Source organism: Ursus maritimus, unplaced genomic scaffold (assembly GCF_017311325.1).
Source record: "Ursus maritimus isolate PB19 unplaced genomic scaffold, ASM1731132v1 scaffold_25, whole genome shotgun sequence".
Lineage (NCBI taxonomy): Eukaryota > Metazoa > Chordata > Mammalia > Carnivora > Ursidae > Ursus > Ursus maritimus.
In genome coordinates this window covers 12,803,983-12,826,357 of record NW_024425008.1, presented here as the reverse complement: position 1 = coordinate 12,826,357, position 22,375 = coordinate 12,803,983, and the positions used below count along the sequence as shown (strand labels likewise).

Below are 22,375 nucleotides of genomic sequence, written 5' to 3'. Positions count from 1 at the left end.
TCCCATCCAGTCTAAAACAGGTCTATTCTCTCTTCTAGTACTTGTGTTTTTCTTCATAGTGGTTATCACAAATATGTAATTATTTCACTTTTATAAATGCAGTGTCTCCCCACTAGGCTGTGTACCCCATGAGGACAGGGACAATGACATCTTTCTTAATGCTTAGGCAGTCAGTGTCTGGCACCGTGCCTGACACCAAAGAGACACTCAAGAAATAATGTGTGGAATGAACAAATGCAAGTATCAGCCATTCTCGCAGCTCACCAAATGCCAGAGCAATGGTAGAACCCGATTGTCTGAAGCCCGGGTCAGCATAACTCCGACTCTTAGCACATCCTACACTGTGCCCACGAGCAGCCTCCCCTACTCAGTTACGTGATCATCAAGACTAAGAACTAGAGTTCTAGTTCTTTTATGGGTTCCAAGGACATTAGCACTGTGTGATATGTGGGTATTTAGGATATGAAGGGTGGGTATGTGGATGGGTGGACAGAAGGGATGAGAGACAGACTGACTTGCAAACAAGGTACTGGGATGATCCACCGAGGGAGACCAGAGAGGAGATCCATGTGTGGAGGCATGGGGAAAATGAGGCTCCCATATTAAGTACCTGCATTGCTGCAAAGGTCCTAGAAGGCGGTAGTGATTCTGTACATCAGCTGAGATACAGCACTTTAACTCGTATCCTGGTTAAGATCTAAAAATAATACCCTATTCTGGAGTTCTTGGAATAAACCTTCCATTTTGGTGAGTCTGGAAGAGTTTTTGTTTTTATATTCCTATCACATTATATTGGAACACTTTCATTATACATGAAGGCAACTTTTATTCTTACACCAGAGTGAGCAGCCTGTTACTATAGCAATATTGAAATTATTTATATACACTGTCTTCTACACACTCCTTGCAAACTGTACATAGCGGTTAGGAGAAATGGGCTATGATATCCAAAATTGTTTTCTCTTTTATTTCCTTTATTAAACTTCTGTGAACTTTGTTATGATTTAATTTTTAAAATTTGAACCTCTTATTTTTAGGAAAGATTAGGGGAGTTGTAAATATATCTGACCTATCAAATACTGACAATAGCTCTGAAATAACTTCAGTTTTGCTGTGAGTACGATACAGATATAATTGCTTCTTGAGATCCTTTTCAGAACATGGGGTGCACTCATAGATGCCCTCTGTGTTTGCAGGGCCTGGACAGCTTCAAAGTAAAACAGAAATTCTTCTTTGGGAGCAAGGAGCCAGCGGCCGCCTTTCCTGTGCCATATGACCTGCCTCCAGAACTGTATGGAAGTAAAGGTAGGACACACATGAAAGGAGATGATGGGTGTTGTGCCCAGAAGAAGCCATCGGTCTCTCAGTGGGAGGTTGGCTCATGGAATACTTTGGAAATGCAGGTTTGCAGAGGCGTCTTCGCTGCCCTGTCTGGGGCCACTAGAGCGGTCATTCTCATCCAGGACCCCTCTGCACTCTTATTATTAAGGACCATAAGGAGCTTTTCACTTGGGTTTTTATATCTATTGAGATTTATTATATTAGACCTCAAAACCAAGAATTCTTTATATTAGTTTGTAAAAGTAATAAACCTATTATATATAACTTTTTTTTTAAGTATTTCCCAAAAAAAGTGAAGAAGGTGGCATGGTGGCATTATTTACAATTTTTGCAGGCAGTCCTCTTTACTATCTGGTTTAATGAAAGACCACTGAATTCTCAGAGCTGCCCTATTGCAATGTCACGTCACAAAGCCTCTATACATTCACAAGAAGTAAAGATGACAAATGATAGCTTACTATTTTTTTTTTAAGATTCTATTTACTTGAGAGAGCGCGCGAGATTGAGAAAACGAGTGGGGGGAGGGGCAGAGGGAGAAGCTGACTCCCCTCTGAGCAGGGAGCCTGATGTGGGACTCGATCCCAGGACCCTGGGATCATGACCTGAGCCAAAGGCAGATGCTTAACGACTGAGCCACCCAGGCACCCATGGCTTAATATTTTGATGAAAATAATTTTGACTTCACAAACACCTGCCATCCTCTTAAAGGGGAGATCCCCAGGCTGCCCTAGACTATGACTTTCTTAAAGACAGTGACCCAAGTATTTTTCATAATAGAAAGTCATTGGAATATTGGTTCAGGTTCATGGTGTTTTGGAGGAAAGCTGGCTGACATGAGTGGCACCAACTCCGTCCCAGGTCTGACCCAGCTCCATGGGCTGCACTTTTTTTAGCCCTAGAATGTCTGTCTTTAAGGCAAGTTCACACTTGTCAGACTCACACAGGAGCAGATGAATAATCAGGACATGCTTATTAATTTAAAATGGCAAAAGGTCCTATTACAACCAGCATATTTTCCCTTGGAAGGTAGATGCCTACACAGATAGCCAGATTATAGTCAATGGTTTTTGAATAAATTCTGAATCTGAACAGGGAAAATTTGGTTTTTGTTTGGGAAGTTTTAATGACATCACTCCATTAATATACCAAAATCTCTGATTCCTTAGCAGAGTCAGCCTTGTCCACTGGGTCCCTTTCTTCCCTGGACAGTGCTAGATGGGTTCTAGCTACTCCCCCACCCTCACTTGCCCTTTCTGGTTTTGGTGGTAAACCAACCTTCCCCTTCCAGTGGACCTGTTTCTTCGATGGCATTGACTCCGTCAGATGTGTCCATACAGTCTCATGCTGCGTAGTGTGCAGCTACCTCTGGCAGGTGACTTTCTAGAGCTATAACCAGTCGTATTGATAGCAAGTTTCTGAAGGTGTTCTTTTTTCCTTCTTTCCAAGCTATGTATATTTGAGTCCTCTAAATTTGTTGTATATTTATGCATCTTCATTTTTCGCTAGCAAGATTATGTCGGTTTTATCCGCATTTCAGAGACTCTGTGCCAACCTTGCAACTTACTAAGTGACCTTGGGCAGTTATTTGCTTTCTCTGGGCCTTAGTGTCTCTATTGGTAAAATGGGAAAGTAAGAGTGCCTACTTCATAGCATTTGTTGAAAAGAGTAACCAAGATGCTATCTGTGAAGCCCCTAACCCAGTGTCTAGTGCGGAGTTAGCAGTCAATAATCGTGAGCTGTTGTTTCTGTTATTTAGAATATCTAGTTCCATTCCTGGCATGTAGTAATGGACCAGTGGTCATTTTCTCCCCTTCTCCTTGCCAAGTTGATGAAAAGAGCCTAAGGCCTGTGCAGGACCGTCCCTGAACCCACCCAGTGTCACGGGACCTGATGATGAAAACATCCTTCCACCTTTATGCTGTACCTTTGTTTTTTCTCCTTCTGTCTGTTCGTGTTCTTTGTTTTTTCCTCCTTAAACCTGAGTTCTAAATAACCTTAGTGGAGGTGGGGACGGACGGACGGATGGATGGATGGACCAACAGACTGAGTGAGTTTGACTTCCGGTGGTCTGGCCTTGGACTTTCCACCCCCAGCCCAGAACCTTGGCTGGAATTCCACCTCCTCCACTTAATCCTGATCTCCAAAGGCCTTTGAAAGCAAGAATGAAAGAGATAGAGGAGACTTAAAAATATCCTGAGGTTTCTTCGGTTCTGATAGAAAAAACGTTCCCGAGAATTTAAAAGTTTATGACTGTGTAGTATCTTAGACTTTGTTATGATGAATCTTTTATTTGGCCAACAAGCTGAATGTTTTCCACTGTTTAGCGGAGTTTTCTGGGTTTATACATTTCCTTTGAAAGATATATACAAGAGAGACTGGAGTGTTTGATTTTTTATTGGTACAGTGTTGCCTTCCACACTGCTTCATTGTCATGCAGAATAATGCCAGTCACTCCAGTATCACCAGTTCATATGTAGCCAGCATTTGAGGGAATCCAACGGACTAGAAGAAAGGCGTCTTACTAAAATTTGGAAAAGTGAGTGGTTAAGAACATCTCAAAAGCACTTTGTTTGAAAATGATCTTCAAACCACTGTAACATGTAGAAGATCTTGGTATTTTTTTTTTTATTATGAGGACTATATAGAAGGTTTAGCAAAGAAATACACTGCTGAGAACAAGGGACAGTTTATTATAAAATACCAGCCAGACACCCTGAAACCAAGAAATTGATCAAATAATAAAGCAAAACTGACACAGCTGCAGGTATACCTTGCTTTACACAGTGCTCGCTGCGTCTCTGTTCTCCCCACAGGTGTATTACTGTGTGCAGACACTGTCTGGGTACAAGTGAACAAGACAAACACAAATCCCTGGCCTTATGGAGTTTCAATTACTCTTTACCTGAGAAGTTATACCTAACCAAACTCATCTGACTGACAGGAGTTGTAGTTCTAAAGGAGTTCTTCTAGATCCTTTTGTAGTTCGTAAGCATGATAATTGGGTGTTCATGCCAATTTGTGACACATGCCTCTCTCAAACCTTGTTACGACCTCGGCACATCACCCGTCTGACGTGAGAAAAAAAAAATCTTTTATAAAGCAAAATCACCAACATTTTAAATCTTATTTCCATATGTCCCACTTGCTGTGTGACCCTGAGCCTGAAAAGAATGAAATAGGCCAGTATGTGATCTCTCTTGAGCTATTATATGCCAGAGGCATCTGCTTCGTACTCCCTTTTTAGCGTATATTCTTCGTATTCTCTGATACACTTTAAAGCAGGTAAAACAAGGTAAGGTTAAGTAGAGCCTATCTGATTTGTACTCAAAGAATAAGTCATATGGCAAATTTAAGAATAATTGAACGTACAGGGCTTCAGAGACTTAGTTAAGTGATCTGGGTTTTTTGTGGGTTTTTTTTTTTCTTTTTTCTTTTAAATACACATGGTATATGTATACAGTTGGCCCTTGCACAATGCTGCAGTTAGGGGTACTGACCCCCCCAGTGCAGTTGAAAATCCGCATATAACCTTTGACTCCCCAAAAACTTAACTATTAATAGCCTACTGTTGACCAGAAAACTTGATAACCTAGTTAACACGTATTTTGTATGTTACATGTATTATACACTGTATTCCTACAATAAAGTAAGCTAGAGGAAAAAAAAAACGTTATTAAGAAAATTATAAGGAAGAGAAAATACACTTGAGTATTGTATGTATATTTATTGGGGAAAAAACCCACATGTGAGTGGACGTATGCAGTTAAACCCATGTTGTTCAAGAGTTAACTGTAGTATTCTTTTCTTTGAATTTTTCTGACATAATTTCAGATTTAGAAAAAAGTTCTAAGTACAAAGAATTCCCATTTTCTCTTCACCCAGGTTCCCCAAATGTGAATATTTTATAATATTTACATAATCCTTCTTTCTCGTGTTAACTTTTTTCTGATCCCTTTGAAAGTTGTAAACACAATGTTTGTGATCTCCAAATACTTCAGTATATATTTCTTAAAAATATTCTTTTACATAGCCACAGTACAGTTACCAAAATCAGGAATTAACATTGATTCAATACTATCATCTACAGAATTTATTCAGATTTCATCTGTTGCCCTAATAATGTCCTTTATAAGCAAAAGGGAAGTTTCAGGTTACATGTCACATTTGTTCATCAGTCTCTTTAGTCTTCATTAATTTGGAATAGTGCCACAAGATTTTTGTGTGTTTTATGATAGTGACACTTGGCTGAACACAGGCCAGTTATTTTATAGATGGTGAGGGACATTGTATGTTTGGTTTGTCCATTGTTTCTTCATAAGTAGATCCAGGTTATGCACTTTTGCCAAGAACACCACAGAAGAGATGTTGTTTTTCTTGGTGCATCATGTAATGAGTCACATGATAACCATCTGCCTGAATACTGATGAGGTCAATATTGATCACTTGGTTAAGGTTGTATCTGCCAAGTTGTGTTTATCTTTTGCAGGTTTAGTATATTTCAGAATTTAACTTTTAATTGTCTAGAACTAAGCTAATTAGCTGTGTATGTAATTGCTCTGTAGGAGAGGTCATTAAAACCTGGTTGTCACATGAGTTATACGTGATCGAGATTTAGCATACATGTAGTGTATATAATCCTCTAAATCATTAGTTCCCAGATAGTTTATTCCCCCTGCTGCTTGATTCACTTGAAATAATTCCTTGAATTCAGATAGTATAGGAATAAACTTCAGTCTAGACCTGTCAGAATTGTTGCTAAATAGTAGAGTCCGATTCATAAAGTATTTTTGTAAGGGAAACAGAGACTGATTCAGCTTTCTAATCCAAAGAAAATGCAAAAGAAGTAAGTCACTTAAGCATATTTTTGATATGCTTAATTTTCAAGGACGTGTTTTTGAAAGATCTTTAGAAATGAGGATTTTTTTTTTTTAGTGAGAGAACCAGAAAACGTTTTTAGACATGATCTTGATCATCTCCTTTAATAAAATCTTTTTGTTTCATAGTACAAACAGAAGGCTGACACCAAACTTCCAGCTTAGCTTTTAAAATTACTTTGTAAACAGAAACCTTAAGGAAATCTAGAATTATCAAAGTAAAAAAGTAATTTTGTCAAATGATATTGAAATCAGTACTTGGTTTTTAGCAACTTGAATTATTCCTCCTCCCACTGGATAGATTGTTCTCTTGTGCTTTTTTTAGCCACAGATTAATATGGGAGATCTTCACAGAGAAGAGTGTTAATGGGTTTCAGGTAACACTGGTATCACAATCAGCAAAGATTGCTTCTCTACTAGGTCGGTAACCCAGTGTACAATACTTTGGAGCTTTCCTTTGTATTGCAAGCTGGCAAGTCTTTTTATACATTCGTTGATTTCAGAGTAGGCTAAAGTAAAGTGGCATCAGGAATCATCTCATTAGTTCATCTCTTTGGGATCACACACAACACACACCATATACAAATAGTCTGTGCCTGATTCAAGGAAAGAATTAAAGGTGATTGCTCAGGTGACAGTGACTTCTATAGGTAGGATATTATGTTCCCCTGAAGACAGTAGTAAATGTCTGTATGGGTGTTTGGACATGGGGGTCAAGTCCTAACTTTTTAACACAAGGGCAATTCTTAGAGGAAAGAGCTTATTTCCTGGCTAAGTAGAACGGGTTATTGTACTTGGATTTGTCTAGCTGTTAAAACACCTGAGGACCTACGTAGCACATAGGCTAATGATAATCCTCACCCACTGAGTTGAGGGTGGTAGTAATTATATTATAGCAGCTAGCACTCTTTAAGTACATATTACGTGCCAGGAACTGCTATGGGCACTTGACCTGAATTTATTGAATATTCACTACCCCCATGATACCAGTATTAACATAACCCCTACTTTACAAAGAACCTAAGCACTCAGGTGAACTCCATGCCCCCTTTACTGTCACACTGTGCCACCTCCCCATAGAGGGCTAAGTTCTGGAGTTAGAGATATCAGATGCACGTTGTCCTCAACTGACCGACCATGGGGGCAGATGGGATAGACACAGAGCTAAAACCCTTTGGCTCTCCCCTCATCCCCAGCCTTCCTGCCATGGCCTTAATGTTGGCCTCACTGTGTCTCACCTAGACTGCACCGCCTGTTCGTCTCCCTGGTGTTGGTCCCCTCCCACTGGACATCATCTCCCCTGCTGCCATGTACCTCTCATCATGTCACACTCCTGTTTTAAATCCTTCCATTGTATCCCAGGAAGAAGCTTCTCATCCCATTTAGCCTCTGATCCCCAAATCTGATTGTGTTAAGATCACCTTTAGAGCTTGGTAAGAATGTGTAAGGCCAGGCCCCAGCCCAGACCGACTGAAACAAGCTCCCTTGAGGTGAGCTCTGGGGAAATGCTCCGGCAGTTCTCACATCGGCCGGGTTTGGGAACCACCGCGCCGATGTGGTAAAGTTCAGAATTCCGGCACCATGGCCTGCCTCCTTGTCTGTCTGCCCACCCCACCCTATCCTCCATGGACTATAAACTGAGAGGACCTCAGCTTTGTCTAGCAGAGTACCTGGCATCTAGCCAGCACTCAACACGTATTTCAGATATATGCAGGACTATTTCATGAGGTAAGTTTTTCTTTCTTGGGACAGTTTAGGAGGATTGTTTAAAACAGGCTTTCATCTAAGCCATAAGTGTTAATCCTGACTTCCTGTAATGGTAAAAAGACAACAGTCACAGCCTCTTCTTAGCTTCCCGTTAGCCTTTTTGCGTCTCTCTCCCAACGTGTAATGGTGAACCTTTCCGCCGGTATGGCAAATGATCAGCCCGTAGGTATAGACATTTGGTCATTTATCCAGCAGAGTGTCCAGAGAATTTGCCAGTGTAGTAGTTCCCTAGCTTGGTCAGTGTTGGCTAGTTGTGAGGGAGAGGAATAAGTGCCGTGGCAGTCTCGAAGTTGCTAGCCGACTGGCAGATGTTTGCATCACAAACCCTGTCCTGGTGAAGAATCTAATAGCTACTCACACAGCAAGGATCGGCGTATCCTTTACCATGGGGATGAAGTAGAGCCGAGGTCACCCAACAGAGCAGTTTGCAGGAAAAGATGGGAGACGTCTGGCCCCAGAAGACTGCTCCCGGTGGAAGAGAGCCGGTGCTTGCTTCAGGCCAGTGGAGCACTGTGGGGAGTCTCCAGCACTGCCAAACCTTCAGCCTTTTATGAAGCAAGCGTGTTGCACGGGCCCAGGTTAGGACTTTCTCACAAGCTTGTTTAACGAAGTGTATGGCTTCAGGCTTTCACACCATCTCAAGGCCAAAGACAAGAGAACAGGGTTCTGATAACTTGTTGCCATCTTTGGCCTTCTTTCCTGTGCGTCCCGCTGGGTGCTGTTTGCATGCTTGCGCTGCCGTTACTCAACACCATGAGCTGGGAGGAGAGGCTCCCGTTGTTTGCCAGGCCATCCTCCCTCCGAGCTACCATCTGCATCTGTTCGGGAAGAGGAGAAAGCTTCCCCCAGGAGCGGGTGGGCAGTGAGCAGCTGCTTCTGTGGATGGTACCTCTCAGCACACCTGCTGCGTGGCTGCTCTACTCTAAGCATTCCCCCCTTCAGAGCTGATGTAGCTCTCCTTATCAGGACAGTTATGTGGGGATTGATTTTTCACCCTAGCAATGTCTTTACACCCTACCCATACTATTATGGTTCTTCTGAGTTGTTTTGATTCTAGCAGTAGTGATTTCAGATTTTTTCAATTTCTGAAACCCCGGTTAAAAGGGAGAAAAGTTCATGTTTATTGAGCACCTGCAACATGCCAGAAACTTCACAGGTGTCCTCTCCTTTATGTTTCATAATCCACCTGAGAGGTTGCTTATGTAGTTAATTCCCATTTCACAGCTGCGGAACTCGAGGCCAAGATCCCAATGTCTTCCCAAGTTTGCGGAGAAGGATGAGGGCAGGACCTGAACCTAGGTCTTCAGTGTTCTGTTCTGTTATGTCCTACTAAGGCGGTTGCTTGCTTTACCGTCGGTCTACAGTCATTATACAGAGACCTTCATGCCTCATCAGTTATTACTCTTAAGGAACAGAACAAAACCATTTCATGGAGGTGACCCTGGGCCTCTTGGTTATATGTGACCGTGTCCAGCTGAGAGCAGTATGCCATCTGTCCCTGTTGGTTTCTCTAGTGTTAGAAGAGAAGATAGCTGCCCTTTGTGAGGTTCTTTCTCTGCCGGATGCTCTAGGACACTATGTGTGTTCATTTCACTTACCCCTCCTGACAGCTCTACGTACGCAGAAGGAAACTGAGGCTGAGAGAAGCAAAGTGACTGGTCAATATAAGCGGCAAGCCAGGGCGTACGCCCTGGTTTCCGCTGGTCTGCTTCCGTGGTCACTTGACTGTGTCCTAGCATGAACCCTAGCCAACAGCCACTGTTGGAAATTCTTAAGGGGGTGCCAGGGTGGCTCAGTTGGTTAAGTGTCCGACTCTTGATTTTGGCTCAGGTCATGATCTCAGGGTCGGGAGATTGAACCCCACATTGGGCCCCGGGGTCAGCACAGAGTCAGCTTGAGATTCATTCTCTGTCTCCCCTACATGTGCTCATGTGCACTGTCATAAATCTTTAAAAGAAAAAAAAAAAGGTTGGGGGTTCTTAACAATTTGTAGACTCTGACATATGTGTGGTTTTATCCTATCAGTTAAGTGAATTTTTTGTAATCCTGTTCAAATAAGTATTATACATATGTAATGTGTTTTTTCCCCCCTAGATCGGCCATGGATTTGGAACATTCCTTATACCAAAGCACCAGATACACATGGGAATATGTGGGTTCCCTCCTGAGAATCTTAAAGCACTGTGAAATTTAGGTGCAAGATGTCAAGCCCCAAATAATAGATGTTCTTATTTGTACTGGATATTCACCCTTAAATGACACCCCTAACAAAATTCTGCATAACTCACTCTTGTGAACATGGATGCTCTTTGTACTTTCAATGGTCATTAACAGTGTCACCAAAAAATATATTTTCTTAATTCACTAAAAGCTTTGGAATGAGAGCTATCAAATTTGACAAAGTTAAGAGTATAGTGATGTGGAATTTCACAATGATGTCCGCTCTTCCAAAGTGGAGATTGAAGGTGTGTAGCGTTCTCCATCCTGAAAGGTGCTCTTCATTCAACTGAAACTTGTCAGGGGAAGAATGTGATCATTGGCTTATCACCCAGCCCTCCGCTTTCTGAGCGTGTCTCAGGGTTGCTGGACAGGAGTCTGCAGATGTTCCCGGCCTCTGCCACTGAGGTCGGTGTGGCTACCCCTCAGATGCACCGAGTCCTCCTGCCTCTTGTCGTCATGCAGCTTCACAAGGCTTTTCATCCAGGTGCCATGCTGGCTGCCTCTGCTTACAGATGGGTCCTGCTGGACTGGACCACCCCCCATTTCCTCATCCATTCCCCGGAACGGATGGGGGTCTCTTTCATCCCCACAAGTTTCCAGAAAAGACAGCTCACAGAACCATATAAAGCACAAGTATTTTACTTGCAAGAAACCCTGAAAGGTAACCTAATTTGGTGCCTTCAGTTTGCAAGCAGGGAAACTCAGTCCCAGAAACGTTCAGAATGTTCCCTGCATCACAGCTGATTTGGGTCAAAGCTGTGAGTGTCTCTGCTTTATGTATGTATGTCCTTCATACTTAGGAATCCCTTTCTCTTAAGGTGATGTGGACCACCTTCTTTTCCACATGAGGCTGATTTCCAGTTTGTCTCCAGCCTCTTTATCTTACAACTTAGAAGAGTGTCGAATATTAATTTTGAAAGATTTTTTAAGATTGCTTTTCGTACTGTTCCTCAGAGGCCTACGATTTTCACCTTAAGACCTGGCAGGGCAGAGGGAGCGTGCTGTCATAGAGAAGTCTGGGAAGACTGGCAAGCCCTCCGCTCTTCTGTCGCAGAAACTCTGCTTTACCTAGTCAGTATTTTGGGATTCCGTAAAGGATATTACCTGGGATTATGTGTGTTTGCGTGCTCCCGCTGCTTAGAAAAAGTAAAAAGCCACTGAAATACTCATCTTACCTGTGTAATGAACTGGTTAAACTAAGGCTTAAACCTATTCTGACCCTCCCTTTTACTTCCTAGAACATGCAAACCCTCCATCATATGAGCCGGGAAGGCTCCCAGGGCTGGCCCGGAGCGGGTGCTGGGCAGTCCGTGTGTCCAAAGGCCTGGCAGGGGACCTGTGATTCTCACCAGCATGGTGGTCCCGTCCTGGGTGGGGGTGGGGCGGCACCAAGCAAGCATCTCAGTCAGCGGTGTCACCACGACTGTGAGCAAGACTCTGCAAGCCTGGGCTCTGCAGGATGGGTTCAGCCACTCGAGAGGACAGCTGCAGATCGACAGCAGTCACTGGGCAGAGTCGGTCACACAGGTACAGTGCTCATCTGATCTGCATCCCTGCAAAGTGGGTTGAAGCTCAGAGCTAAAGTCAGACTGCCAGAGTTTGAATCCCTGCTCTGCCACTTATGGCTGTGTGACCTAGACCAGGTTATTTCACTTCTCTGTGCCTTGATCCCTCAACTGTAAAATGGCAGGGGTGAATAGTCCTCGCAGAGGACGACGGAGAGTGGTGGGTGCACGCGTGGAGATACTCAGAGCCTGCACCTGCCGCTGCTACAGTTGATCCATTGGGATTATCCTCATTTTCCTGATAAGGAAATTGGAACGCAAAAAGGTGAAGTGCTTGTGCAAGGTTATACTTCTAGAAAGTGCTCTCACCAGTATTTGAACCCAAGTCTGTCAGCGTCCAAGGCCTGTTTTCTACCAGGTGGCCCTAGCTCCCAGACAGCATGGTATGGGAGGAGAGGGACAGTTTTTACCCCCCAGTGTATTGTGGACACTTTTATAGAATACAGAATCGGGTGCTTGGATGTTACAGCACTGTCAGATTTCAGTGGAAGTTCTAAATGCTCACTTATTTTCTGTACTCCTCACAGACCAGCCCTGGTCCATGGGCCATACTTCAAGTAACATTCCTCTACACCCAGTGGGGACCCAAAGAGGGGCCCATCTGGAAACAAGTTCTGTAGAATGAGTGGCTGGGTACATCAAGGTAACATAGGGGAAGCCCATGGTCAAGGGTTATGCACTCAGTGGGTGTCCAGGCCCAACTGCTAACAGCAGCCTTCTGTGCCGCTTACCCTGATCAGCATGGTCTCGGGGAAGGCAGGCCAGCATGGGTAGGTAGGGTCCTAACATGAGCTTTCTGGGCATAGTTGATTGCACACATGGAAAGCAGTGCCCCAAGAATAATCAACATGGGAACCCAAAGTGCAAGCAGTTCTGCCTCATCTGATCCTTTTTTAAATGGAACTGACCGAATTACCCAAAGTGCTACAAAACATCATCAAACATGCCTATTAATGTTTGAGGAAATTACTTCCATTATTCTCAGGTTTGGGTTTAACAATTATTTCTCCGTGACTCAAGGATCGCTCACCCCGCCCTTGTGTCTGCAGGTAGCTGCCTGCCGCCTTTTATCCTTTTCTCCCCCCACCTACTCCCCCTGCTTCAGATCTGGAAACACCAGCCAGTGACTATACCTGCTGAGGGCAAACATCCACGTCAAAATTCAACTTCCTGCCATTTCATAAACTTCTAATATAGGAGACTTACTGGCTGATTAAGGAGTGTCTCAGAATGCGGACAAAAGGAACTGCTGCCTTTCTGTGGAGTTTTCTCTTGATCTTTTGAAAACTTACCTGACATCCTTTTACAGAGATGGACATGTAGCCAAAAGTCTAAACAAGGTCTTCATACTAGATGATGAATTTCGACAAAATATTCTGAATGAGCGTTTGAGTCCTAAAAAATTTGGAGGCAGAAAATTGTCGGTCCCCACACACAGCAACATAAGTCACTTGTCATTTTGGCAGGAGGATTCCATGTCCCCTCCACCTCCCACACACTCTCTTATGAAGAGAGGAATGCTTTTATGGGGTGAAAGAGGGAGAGGATTTTTTTTTCTTTTTTCTTTTTTTTCTAAGGATTCTTTATTTTAGCGAGAGGAAGAGAGAAACAAGCAGACTGTGGCCTGAGCTCAAAGTCGAAGCCTGGTGTGGGGCTCATTCTCACCAGCCCGAGATCACAACCTGAGCTGAAATCAAGAATCGGGCATTTGACTGCACCTCCCAGGTACCACTAAGTTATTTATCACATTCCTGAGAAAGGCTGCCTGGTTTTAACTAGAGTTGATGCAAATCGTCCTTAAAATTCACCGATTTGGTAGGCTGTATTTTTCCACATATTGTAATAGCCAGTGTTTCCTGAGCTCTTCCTAGGTCTTGACTAGTGTGTTTAAATGCTTTACATTTAATCCTCACATCAGCCTTTTGTGAAATGACATCCGTAAGGTTCCACAGTAACCGTGGAGCCCAGCTTTGTTTTCCTGGGCTCTTGTGTAGAAGTTAAATAGTTCTCCTTAATAGGACTTACTAATATGTGACTTCCAACACGTACAGTTTCTGCATCAGATTTGGTATGCTGAAAATAAGGATCTTAGATTCCATTTTGTCAACTTTTTCCCCCCACATAAAATTAGTTTACTGTCTAGGGAAATGACCTATTAGTCCATTGTGAAACCATTTTTGGATGATCTGGATGTTTGGTTCAAATCTCAGGACATTTTACTTTCTCCCTCATAACTGAAAAATCAGAGCTGTAATTAATCCCTTCCTCGAAAATTCAAGGAAGAGAATGCCTTGAAAATACTTGCTTTTGACTGATGAATAACTCAGAAAAAGGTTAGGTAGGCATTCTTTATTTACATCCGTAAAATGTAGCAGTTGTATTGACAGATGAATGATATTCATTATAATGACAAAGTATGACGGCAAAAGTGTAGGAACTCAATTACTGGCAGAAATAGCTTAAATATTATATAGGATTAAATCTAAAATTCTGTTGATAATGTGCTAACTACATGTATGCATAGATCTCATTATAAAATTTTTGACATTTTCCAAGTTTAGTAGCCCACGTTTTTCAAGCAATATCCAGGGCACAAAAAGTACTACAAACAAAACCACAACTTCTTATTGCATTTTTAACAGCTAGTAAATTACAGGTCTTAAGTACCTCTTATATGTCTTAAGGGGTAAGATACAGCCGTTTGCTCCTGAGACATGCCAGCAGTGTCCACAGCCAGAACCCAACATGGAGACAGGGGACCACCTCTGAGCCCAGACTATGCTGGTCCCCAAGTAAGAACACTGACCAGCAAGTACAGAGCACTTGGTGTCTGCCAGGTACTGTTTGTTTTCTGTGTATTAATGAACCAAATCTTCATAAGAACCCAATGCTATTACTACGGCCATTTTACAGATGGGGAAATTAAGATTATCTGTTGGAAGTCAGAGCTGGGATTTGAACCCAGACAGTGCTGCTATGAGGAACCAGGCAGCAAGTGTGGCACATGTTCCCAAGCTCCAGCCAAGGAGCAGGCCTCGTGTCCAGGATATGTAACGGTAGCTACAAAACCAGCTACACCTTCATCCACTGTAACAGCAAATCGTAGCTGGCATGACCGAACCAGCCGTGGGTCCATAAAATCAACCACTCAGTGCTGCATTAATATGCAGGCTTGAATCAACCGAATTAGTAAAACCAGAACCGATGGTGAAACTGGTTCCTTTGAAGTGAGAGCATCAACAGCCGAAAATATTGCCATGTTAATTATGTTCTGTTAACGTCTCTGACTGAAACCTGGTGTTTCCATGGACTAGACCTAAAGCAGAGAGCAGAACTGATTATGCCAAGTGTCAAAAGAGAAGGCAGCATAAAAAATGCTGGGGAGGAGGAGGAGGGCAAGAGGCAGCCCAGGAAATGAAAGGAGGGTGCCTCATGCAGTAACGAGGGGTAGCGAGCAGATATGAGGGCCAAAGCAGTGTTAGTTGGGGTAAAGTCAGTTCAAAGCAAGTCCATCTCAAGTACGCTCTGTTCTCTCATGCCTACCAGAAGCCCCACTGAAACTCACCAGCGTTAATCAGTCTACGGCACTGTTTCCTGGTCCCTTTGTAGTGAGTTTTTCAGAGCACTCCCCACGGTGATTAAGAACTGGAAGGCATCAGGACCAGTCTTCAATACACAGGGAAACTCAGAAGGGAAAGGCGAGGGAGAAATTGCGTCCATAGGGAATTTATATCAATCGTAGGTAACTATACACATCGCACTGTGGGGCAGGTGACACCTCATTTGATAGGGTAAAATAAGATTCAGGGTCACAACTAGTATGTGTTCCCCTCTGGCCCCAAGGATGCTCTTGGTAGCTCTTTGCTCATAGTCCTTTAGAAGTTAACATTATGGTAGTGGAATGCTGATTTTGTTTCCTTAAGCTACTTGATATTACTAAAATTTTAAAGCCCCTACAAATTTGTTATTCAATAATTTATCAATATCTTTATGAAAGAATACATTAGGATGCTTTTACAGCTACAGAAGTCAGATTCATTAGGCATAAAACAACGAAAGACTAACAGAGTCTAGCAAATGCTGGAGCCAGAGAATCATGAAGTACCAGTCTCTCTCCAGGTCCAGAATATCTGCATTCTCCAGCAAGCTTTCTATACCCAGATGCTGAAATACCCATACCCTCTGCCCGGCTCCAGGATCCCACATTACTTCCAGGTAGTTATTAAAAACAAAAAAACAACAAAAAGAGCTGCTTTCCCAGTAGCTCCCGCAAGTCCCCTGATGCACCTGATTGGCCAGGTTGAGTCACCTGTCCATCCCTGGTACAAGTACTCCAGATTAGGGGACTGCCCCTGGTGCAAAGGGTGCAGGTGTGGAGTTCTCCAAAGACAAGTCGAAAATGCCTGAAGTCCACTCTGGAGTAAGAAGTGTCTCTAGGTGAAGTATGAATAGTGTGCCAGAGGAACCTTTTTATGCCTTGGCCTTAAATGTGTGCAAGTGTGCAGATTTTATTTAAATGTGTGCAAGTGTGCAGATTTTATTTAAAAGCAAAAGTAAATGAAGGGCATTTTTAAGTCCAAATTTCTCATAAATTTGCATCAATAAGTAAACCCTTGTAATCTGAGTGTTCTAAAGCTGATTTTTCAAACTGCCAGTCAACAGTTTAATGAATCATGAAATCAATTTCAGAAATCATGACCAGCAGTTTTCAATGAAATCTAGTAGAAAAATCTGAAAATATCTGTAGCACAAAGTGTAGTAATTGTTTCAATATGTGTATTTATGAGTGCTCTCAGGATTACAATATATAATGTATTCCTTCCCAGGTTTGCTAGTTCAAGCCTGCTGAGTGAAGACAGTTCCATGGATAATGGCTTGAGATTGACAAGCCTGAAAGGTGACTCAGCTCCAAGCCACTCAGGACTCAGAATTGTCTGATCCCAGCTCTGCTCTGCACACCATGAGACCTTAGGCAAGTTGTGTGATCCCTTTAAGTCTTCATTTTATCATCCGTTACGTGGGGGCTCATACCTATCCTTCCTGCCTCATTGGATTGTTTTTTAAGAATTGAATGAAAGGGTGCTCTTAAACGCTGGCAAGAACTCCATAAATCTAAGTTGTAATGATTCTCAGAGTAAAAGTGTTTGGGACTAGCAGTCTCTCTCTGGGGCACTTAGATGGTAATTCAAGTGTAGAAAATAAAACCCATATCTCTGAAAAATTAGCATTTTCCCACAAATATTGCTTCTGAACTACTTCATGCAAGTCATTTCTGGAAGATGAGTAGGTTTGAGTCCTGGCTGCGGCAACGTAACCAGTAGTCCTCTGGATTCCACAGAAAGGGGACCCTATTCACAAGGAAATCTGCCTCCCTGGACCCAGTCTCTCAAACACCCTGAACAACTCCATAGAACTGACCTGCAGACGTCTAGTCCTAAATGTCCTGAATCCACGTTGCCTGCTACCTGTTGGATAGGAGGAGTCCACGTTAATGTGAACCTCAAGGGTGAGTTGACACTTTACCCCTGGAGGATCAGCCCATTTTACAAATGAAAAAACAGGCTCAAAGAGAGATGGGAACCTGCCTAATGTTGTATTCTTGAAGATCATCAGAGCAAGCTCCTGCCTTCTAAACTCCTCTGATACCAGAACAGGCTCAAGAGTTGGGCATCTTTAATTTTGCATGGACTGGCAGAATCCACCTTTCCATAGGAGAATGAACTGTGTGCTCTCATTGAGCCACTCAGCACCTTTCCAGAGACAGCCTGGGAAGACTTCTAAAGAGCCCAGCCTCTGCTTTGCCATTATGTTCTTCCCTGGCCCTCCAGGACACACTTGGCAGTGGATGGCCTCTCTCCTTTGTCTCTAATTCCTGTTCTTGAAGGGGCACCTTGGCTCCCACTCAAAGTAGAACTGGGTGGCCTTAAAAATGAGTTTAGGAGTGAGGAAAGGGGATTGGCTGCATGAGGGAACTCTGGGGGCAACAGAAACGTTTCTATCATGATGGTGACATTGGTTACATTTTACAAAACCCCTTGAATTTATACACCAAATTGGTAACTTTTCTTGTAAATGATAACTCAATAAAGTTGATTTTTAAAAACTCAAAGAATGCACAGTTCAGATATCCATTCATTGTGTGTAGATTTTACATTGAAAGAAAAAAACTAACTTGTTGAATTCTAATTATATATATGGCTGAAGGATTTAGGAGCAAGTAGTAATGGCTGCAGTTTACTTTGAGATGCATAGAAATAAGGTAATTTAACTGCACAATCTAGGCTACCACTATAAAATTCTTCTACCTTTGGTGTATGTTGAAAATTTCATTTTATAATGTTGTGGGAGAAACTCAGGTTTCTGGCAGGGCCAGATAGCCCCAGTTGAACCAACTCTTTCACAAATAGAACATATAAACTCAGAGAAAAGTCTTTAAAAACCAGCTACTAAAAGTGACTGAAAGCAGGCGGAAACCGAAGGGGAGTCAGCAACTGGAAGAAAGGCACCACAGTGGGGGAGTTTCCTGGTTTGGGTTTTGACCACTTTGGGCCTGAGGTCAGGTCCACCTCCAGTGGAAATATATAGTCTTGCTGGCTAGAAGATCCAGGGTACAGGATTTGGAGCAACCACAGTCTCTGAGCATGAGAAGGGAAAGATAAGAGCGAGCCAGAGAGAGGGTTCCCAAATTCTGTATATAAATTCTGCCCAAATCTCTGCCTGACCTCTGAACTGTTCATGCACAGCCAAGGCTAAAATAACTGAACTAAAATTAAGCTACTTCCCACTGTGGGGGAGATACTTTGCAGTTGAGTTCAGCCAAATTAACTGCCTAATTTAAAAATAATAATTTAAAAAATAATTATTTTCAGAGGAAAAGAACAGAATTCAGAGTTTCTACAACACATCCTAAATTATTTATCAGTCACAATGCTTAGGATATAATCCAAAATTACTCAGTATACGAATAAAGAGAAAGACGGCTTATTCTCCAAAGACAAGCAAAGGAGACCAAAAGAATCTCCAAAGATTTTTAGAACAGCTAATACAATTGCATTCAAGAGTATAAAAAAAAAAAATCGTATATTGAAGAAAAGATAACAAATCTCAGCAGAGTAGTAGGAATTCTTTTTAAAGAATTGAATGGAAATTTTAGAACTGAAAAATAGGATACCAGTGACAGCAGTTTTTCCCCCTCTGTGTGCCTCCTGTACTCTCACATGACCACCACACTCAAAAAAACACTTCTGGTCACCAGATGGGTGGGGCTGATTTCCATGCCAAGCAATTCTGAGACACCAGCTGGGTGTCCTACAATTTAAATTCACACAACCTGGAGACAGTGTCAGATCCCACAGGTAAAAGTCTCAGTCCCACAAGACTGCCCCCCCCCCTTCAGACGCCAGTTACACATCCAGGTTGTCACCTTTGCTTCTGACCCATCTGCTATAAAACAGAGGTTCCTCTTACCCCTCCTCAGGTTTGATTAATTGGCTAGAGCAGCTCACAGAGCTCAGGGGAACACTTACTACCAGTTTGTTAAACGAATGATAAAGGATGCAGATTAATGGCCAGGTGAAGAGAGAGGGTGAGGTCTGGGAGGGTCCTGGACTCGGGAGCAGCCGTCCCAATGGAGTTTGAGTGCATAACCCTTCCAGTGTGGATGTGTTCACCAACCTCCCCCAAACCCTGTACTATTGGGGTTTTATGGAGGCTTTCTCACAGAGGCATGATAAATCGAGTTCCATTTCCAGTCCCTTCCCCTCTCTGGAAAATGGGGAGAGGCGGCTGAAAATTCCAAGTTTCTTATCATGGTTTGGTCTTCCTGGTGACCAGCTCCAATCCAGGAACAAACCCCCTGCCCACCCACCCAGAGTCACCTCATTAGAATCTAAGATGTCCCTAGTACTGTGACCACTTACGAATTTACAAGGGTTTTGGGAGCTCTGTGTCATGAACTGGAGGCATGAACCAGTAGGTGTATTTTCTATTCTCTCATAATCTGAAATTAAAGGCTTCAGTAGATGGGCTTAGTAGCATAAAGAAGATGACCGAGGAGTCAGGGAACTTGAAGATAGGTAGATAGAAATTATCCAATCTGAAGAACAAACAGAAAACACCGAAAACGGGATGGGGTAGGAATTAGGGATTTGTGGGATAATATCTCAAGGTTTAACTTCCATGCGATTGTAATCCTAGGAAATGAGTAAGTATGGGGCAGAAAAATATTTAAGGAAATTTGGTGAGACAAATTTACCAATTCAAGAAGCTCAGTGAATAAGCAACAGGGTAACACAGAACTCCACTGGGTGCCTCCCAGTCAAACTCATGATGACCAAACTTAAGACAAAATCTTGAAAGCAGCTAGAAGGAACAGGAACAATGATTTGAATGACTGCTGACCTCTCATCAGAAACAGGAGGGCAGAAGACAGCACAAAAGGTCTTTCACATGCAGAAAGAAAGGTCACCTCAGAAATCTATATCCAGAGGAAATATCCTTCAAGAATGAAGACAAAATAACCACATTATCAGATAAAACTAAGAGAATTTGCAGATGTGCACTGCAAGAAATGCTAAAGGACATTCTTCAGGCTGAAGGAAGAACATACTAGAGAGAAGCTCAAATATTCAGGAAGGAAGGAAAGCCACCAGAAAGAGCAAATACCTGCACAAATATAGAAGACTTTCTCTTAAGAAATCTATATTGCAGAGGTGGGCTAGGTCTTGCACCCGGTGGGTGTTCGGGCAGGCTGCGGGTGCCGCGACGAACAGGTGAAGTCTGTGCCCGCCCGCATGCGCACGCTCACTTGGTGCATGGTTTCCTGTTCTCTCCCATGCCCGGCAGCTGCTGGGGCCTTGCCCAACTCAGCCCGACCATGGCTTCAGCTTTGGACGAGGCTCCCTCAGCTCCCACTCTGCTACCCAGGCCAGGAAGCTTCTTTAAATCTATGCTGACTGTAGAAACCCAGAGTCACTCCACTGTGGAGGGCGGTTGGAAGCTATAGAAAGATCTGGAAGAGGTGAGGGTGCTGCTGGAAAAGACCGCTAGAAAAAGCCAGCTGAAAAATCCCAAGATGGAGACAGAAATCCAGAACACGATGCAGCAGAAAGCACAGAAAAAAGCACAACTTGACAGTGAAAAGCTGCTGCTGTGGTTTCTCCCATTAGAACAGGATATAAGGTGACAATTGGTAATTACAGATGGGGTCAGTCAGATAAGGCAATGTAGATTTTCACAAACTTAAGTTCATCAGCTGCTCACTGAGAATGTGCAAGTGCATTTCACAGAGAGGTCATTTGATCTTTTGGTAAAGAATATAAATAAGAAGAGTTACTCCATGATTGTGAACAATCTCTTGAAACCCATCTCTGTGGCAGGCAGTTCAAAAAGAAGTCAAACAGATACAGTTCTCATCTTATATAGAAAGGACGCAGAAAACACGCAGTGGGACTACCTGACTCGGGTTGAAAAGGAATGAGAAGAGAAAGAAAATCCTTCCTACAACACTGAAACAGATCCTAGTGAGGGATTGATGAATGTTCTCAAGAAAATATATGAAGATGGAGATGATGATATGAAGCGAACCATTAATAAAGCCTGGGTGGAATCATTGGAGAAGCAAGCCAAAGGAGACACGAAATTTTTTGAGATTTTAAGTCCTTTCGGGAACTGTGATGTGGAAAAATTGATGTTTCCAATAAGGAAATGTTGGTGAGCTGCGCAGAAAAATTTGACGGGTAACCACTTACACTGCCTTCTAAGTAAAGGCAATGAATTCTCCCATTTCTTACTGGAGGATTTATTTAAATAAAATATGCTTATTAAACACTTCCTCCAAAGATGGTTTCCTTGGTAATCTGGGGATTTTGTTCAAGAAAGGATAAAATACATTCTTGTGTGAAATGTGAAAAGGGAGAATGCCACATCATGTGTATTTTTGTTCAGCTAAGAGGTAGAAAACAAAAGTTATCAGTTCCTGACATCAGTTCCGACCAATGTAATAAGTAAAAATAAAACCTGAATTTTTGCATAAAAACATATTGCTATTTAAACAATAAAAATTGTATTGTGGGGTTTTAGCATATGGAGATATGGTCTGAATGACAATCATGGATGTGGGGAAGAGGATGAGAAATGAACCCATATAGTTGCAAGGTTTCAAAGTCGTACAATATTAACTCTTACAGGGCTGTGAAAAGCTACTCCTTAGAGTAAGCACTTAAAAAATGCCAAGAGGTAGAGGTAAAAAGTCAACAGATAAAGTGGACTTCTAAAAACTATTCAGTTAATCCAAAAGCAGATGGGAACAGAGGATCAAAAACCAGTGGGGACAAATAGTAAAATGGCACACTTGGATCTGGTCCCCTAAGTCACTACGTTAAACATACAGGGTCTCAACCTGTGTTGTCTAAGATGATAGCCACTAGCCACGTGTGATAAATTTAATTAACATTAAATTACAAATTTAGTTCCTCAGTGGCACTCAAGAGCTCAGTAGTCACATTAGACCCCTATATTGAACAGCACAAATATTTAAAATTTATTTCCATCATTGCAGAATTTCTGTTGAACAGTGTTGATCTGATCAATCCAGTTAAAATGTGCAGA

At 42.6% G+C, this 22,375-nt stretch overlaps 1 protein-coding gene, 1 non-coding gene and 1 pseudogene across 5 annotated transcripts in view; all 3 read left to right on the top strand.

The window, feature by feature from the left end:
• The window catches only part of TDP1 (tyrosyl-DNA phosphodiesterase 1), an 87,553-nt gene extending 69,682 nt beyond the window's left edge, over positions 1 to 17,871 (top strand). Inside the window, exons 15-20 of one of the 4 annotated variants that reach the window (XM_040641543.1) lie at positions 1,197 to 1,305; positions 10,077 to 11,729; positions 13,360 to 13,492; positions 14,452 to 14,604; positions 15,887 to 15,982; positions 16,594 to 17,871. In XM_040641543.1, the coding sequence (XP_040497477.1) occupies positions 1,197 to 1,305; positions 10,077 to 10,150 (183 nt within the window). In that variant the 3' untranslated portion in view covers positions 10,151 to 11,729; positions 13,360 to 13,492; positions 14,452 to 14,604; positions 15,887 to 15,982; positions 16,594 to 17,871. Of the gene's footprint in view, positions 1 to 1,196; positions 1,306 to 10,076; positions 11,730 to 13,344; positions 13,493 to 14,451; positions 14,605 to 15,886; positions 15,983 to 16,593 lie in introns of all 4 variants that reach the window. The other 3 variants (XM_040641542.1, XM_040641544.1, XM_008698826.2) reach the window with 3 other exon arrangements.
• Positions 4,312 to 4,415, top strand: LOC121105289. The gene has a single exon (XR_005837758.1). It is a non-coding gene; the product is annotated as a small nucleolar RNA U13 (small nucleolar RNA).
• A 2,614-nt stretch (positions 17,872 to 20,485) lies between the features above and the next one.
• On the top strand, positions 20,486 to 21,542 carry LOC103670347 (annotated as a pseudogene).
• Positions 21,543 to 22,375: the final 833 nt, after the last annotated feature.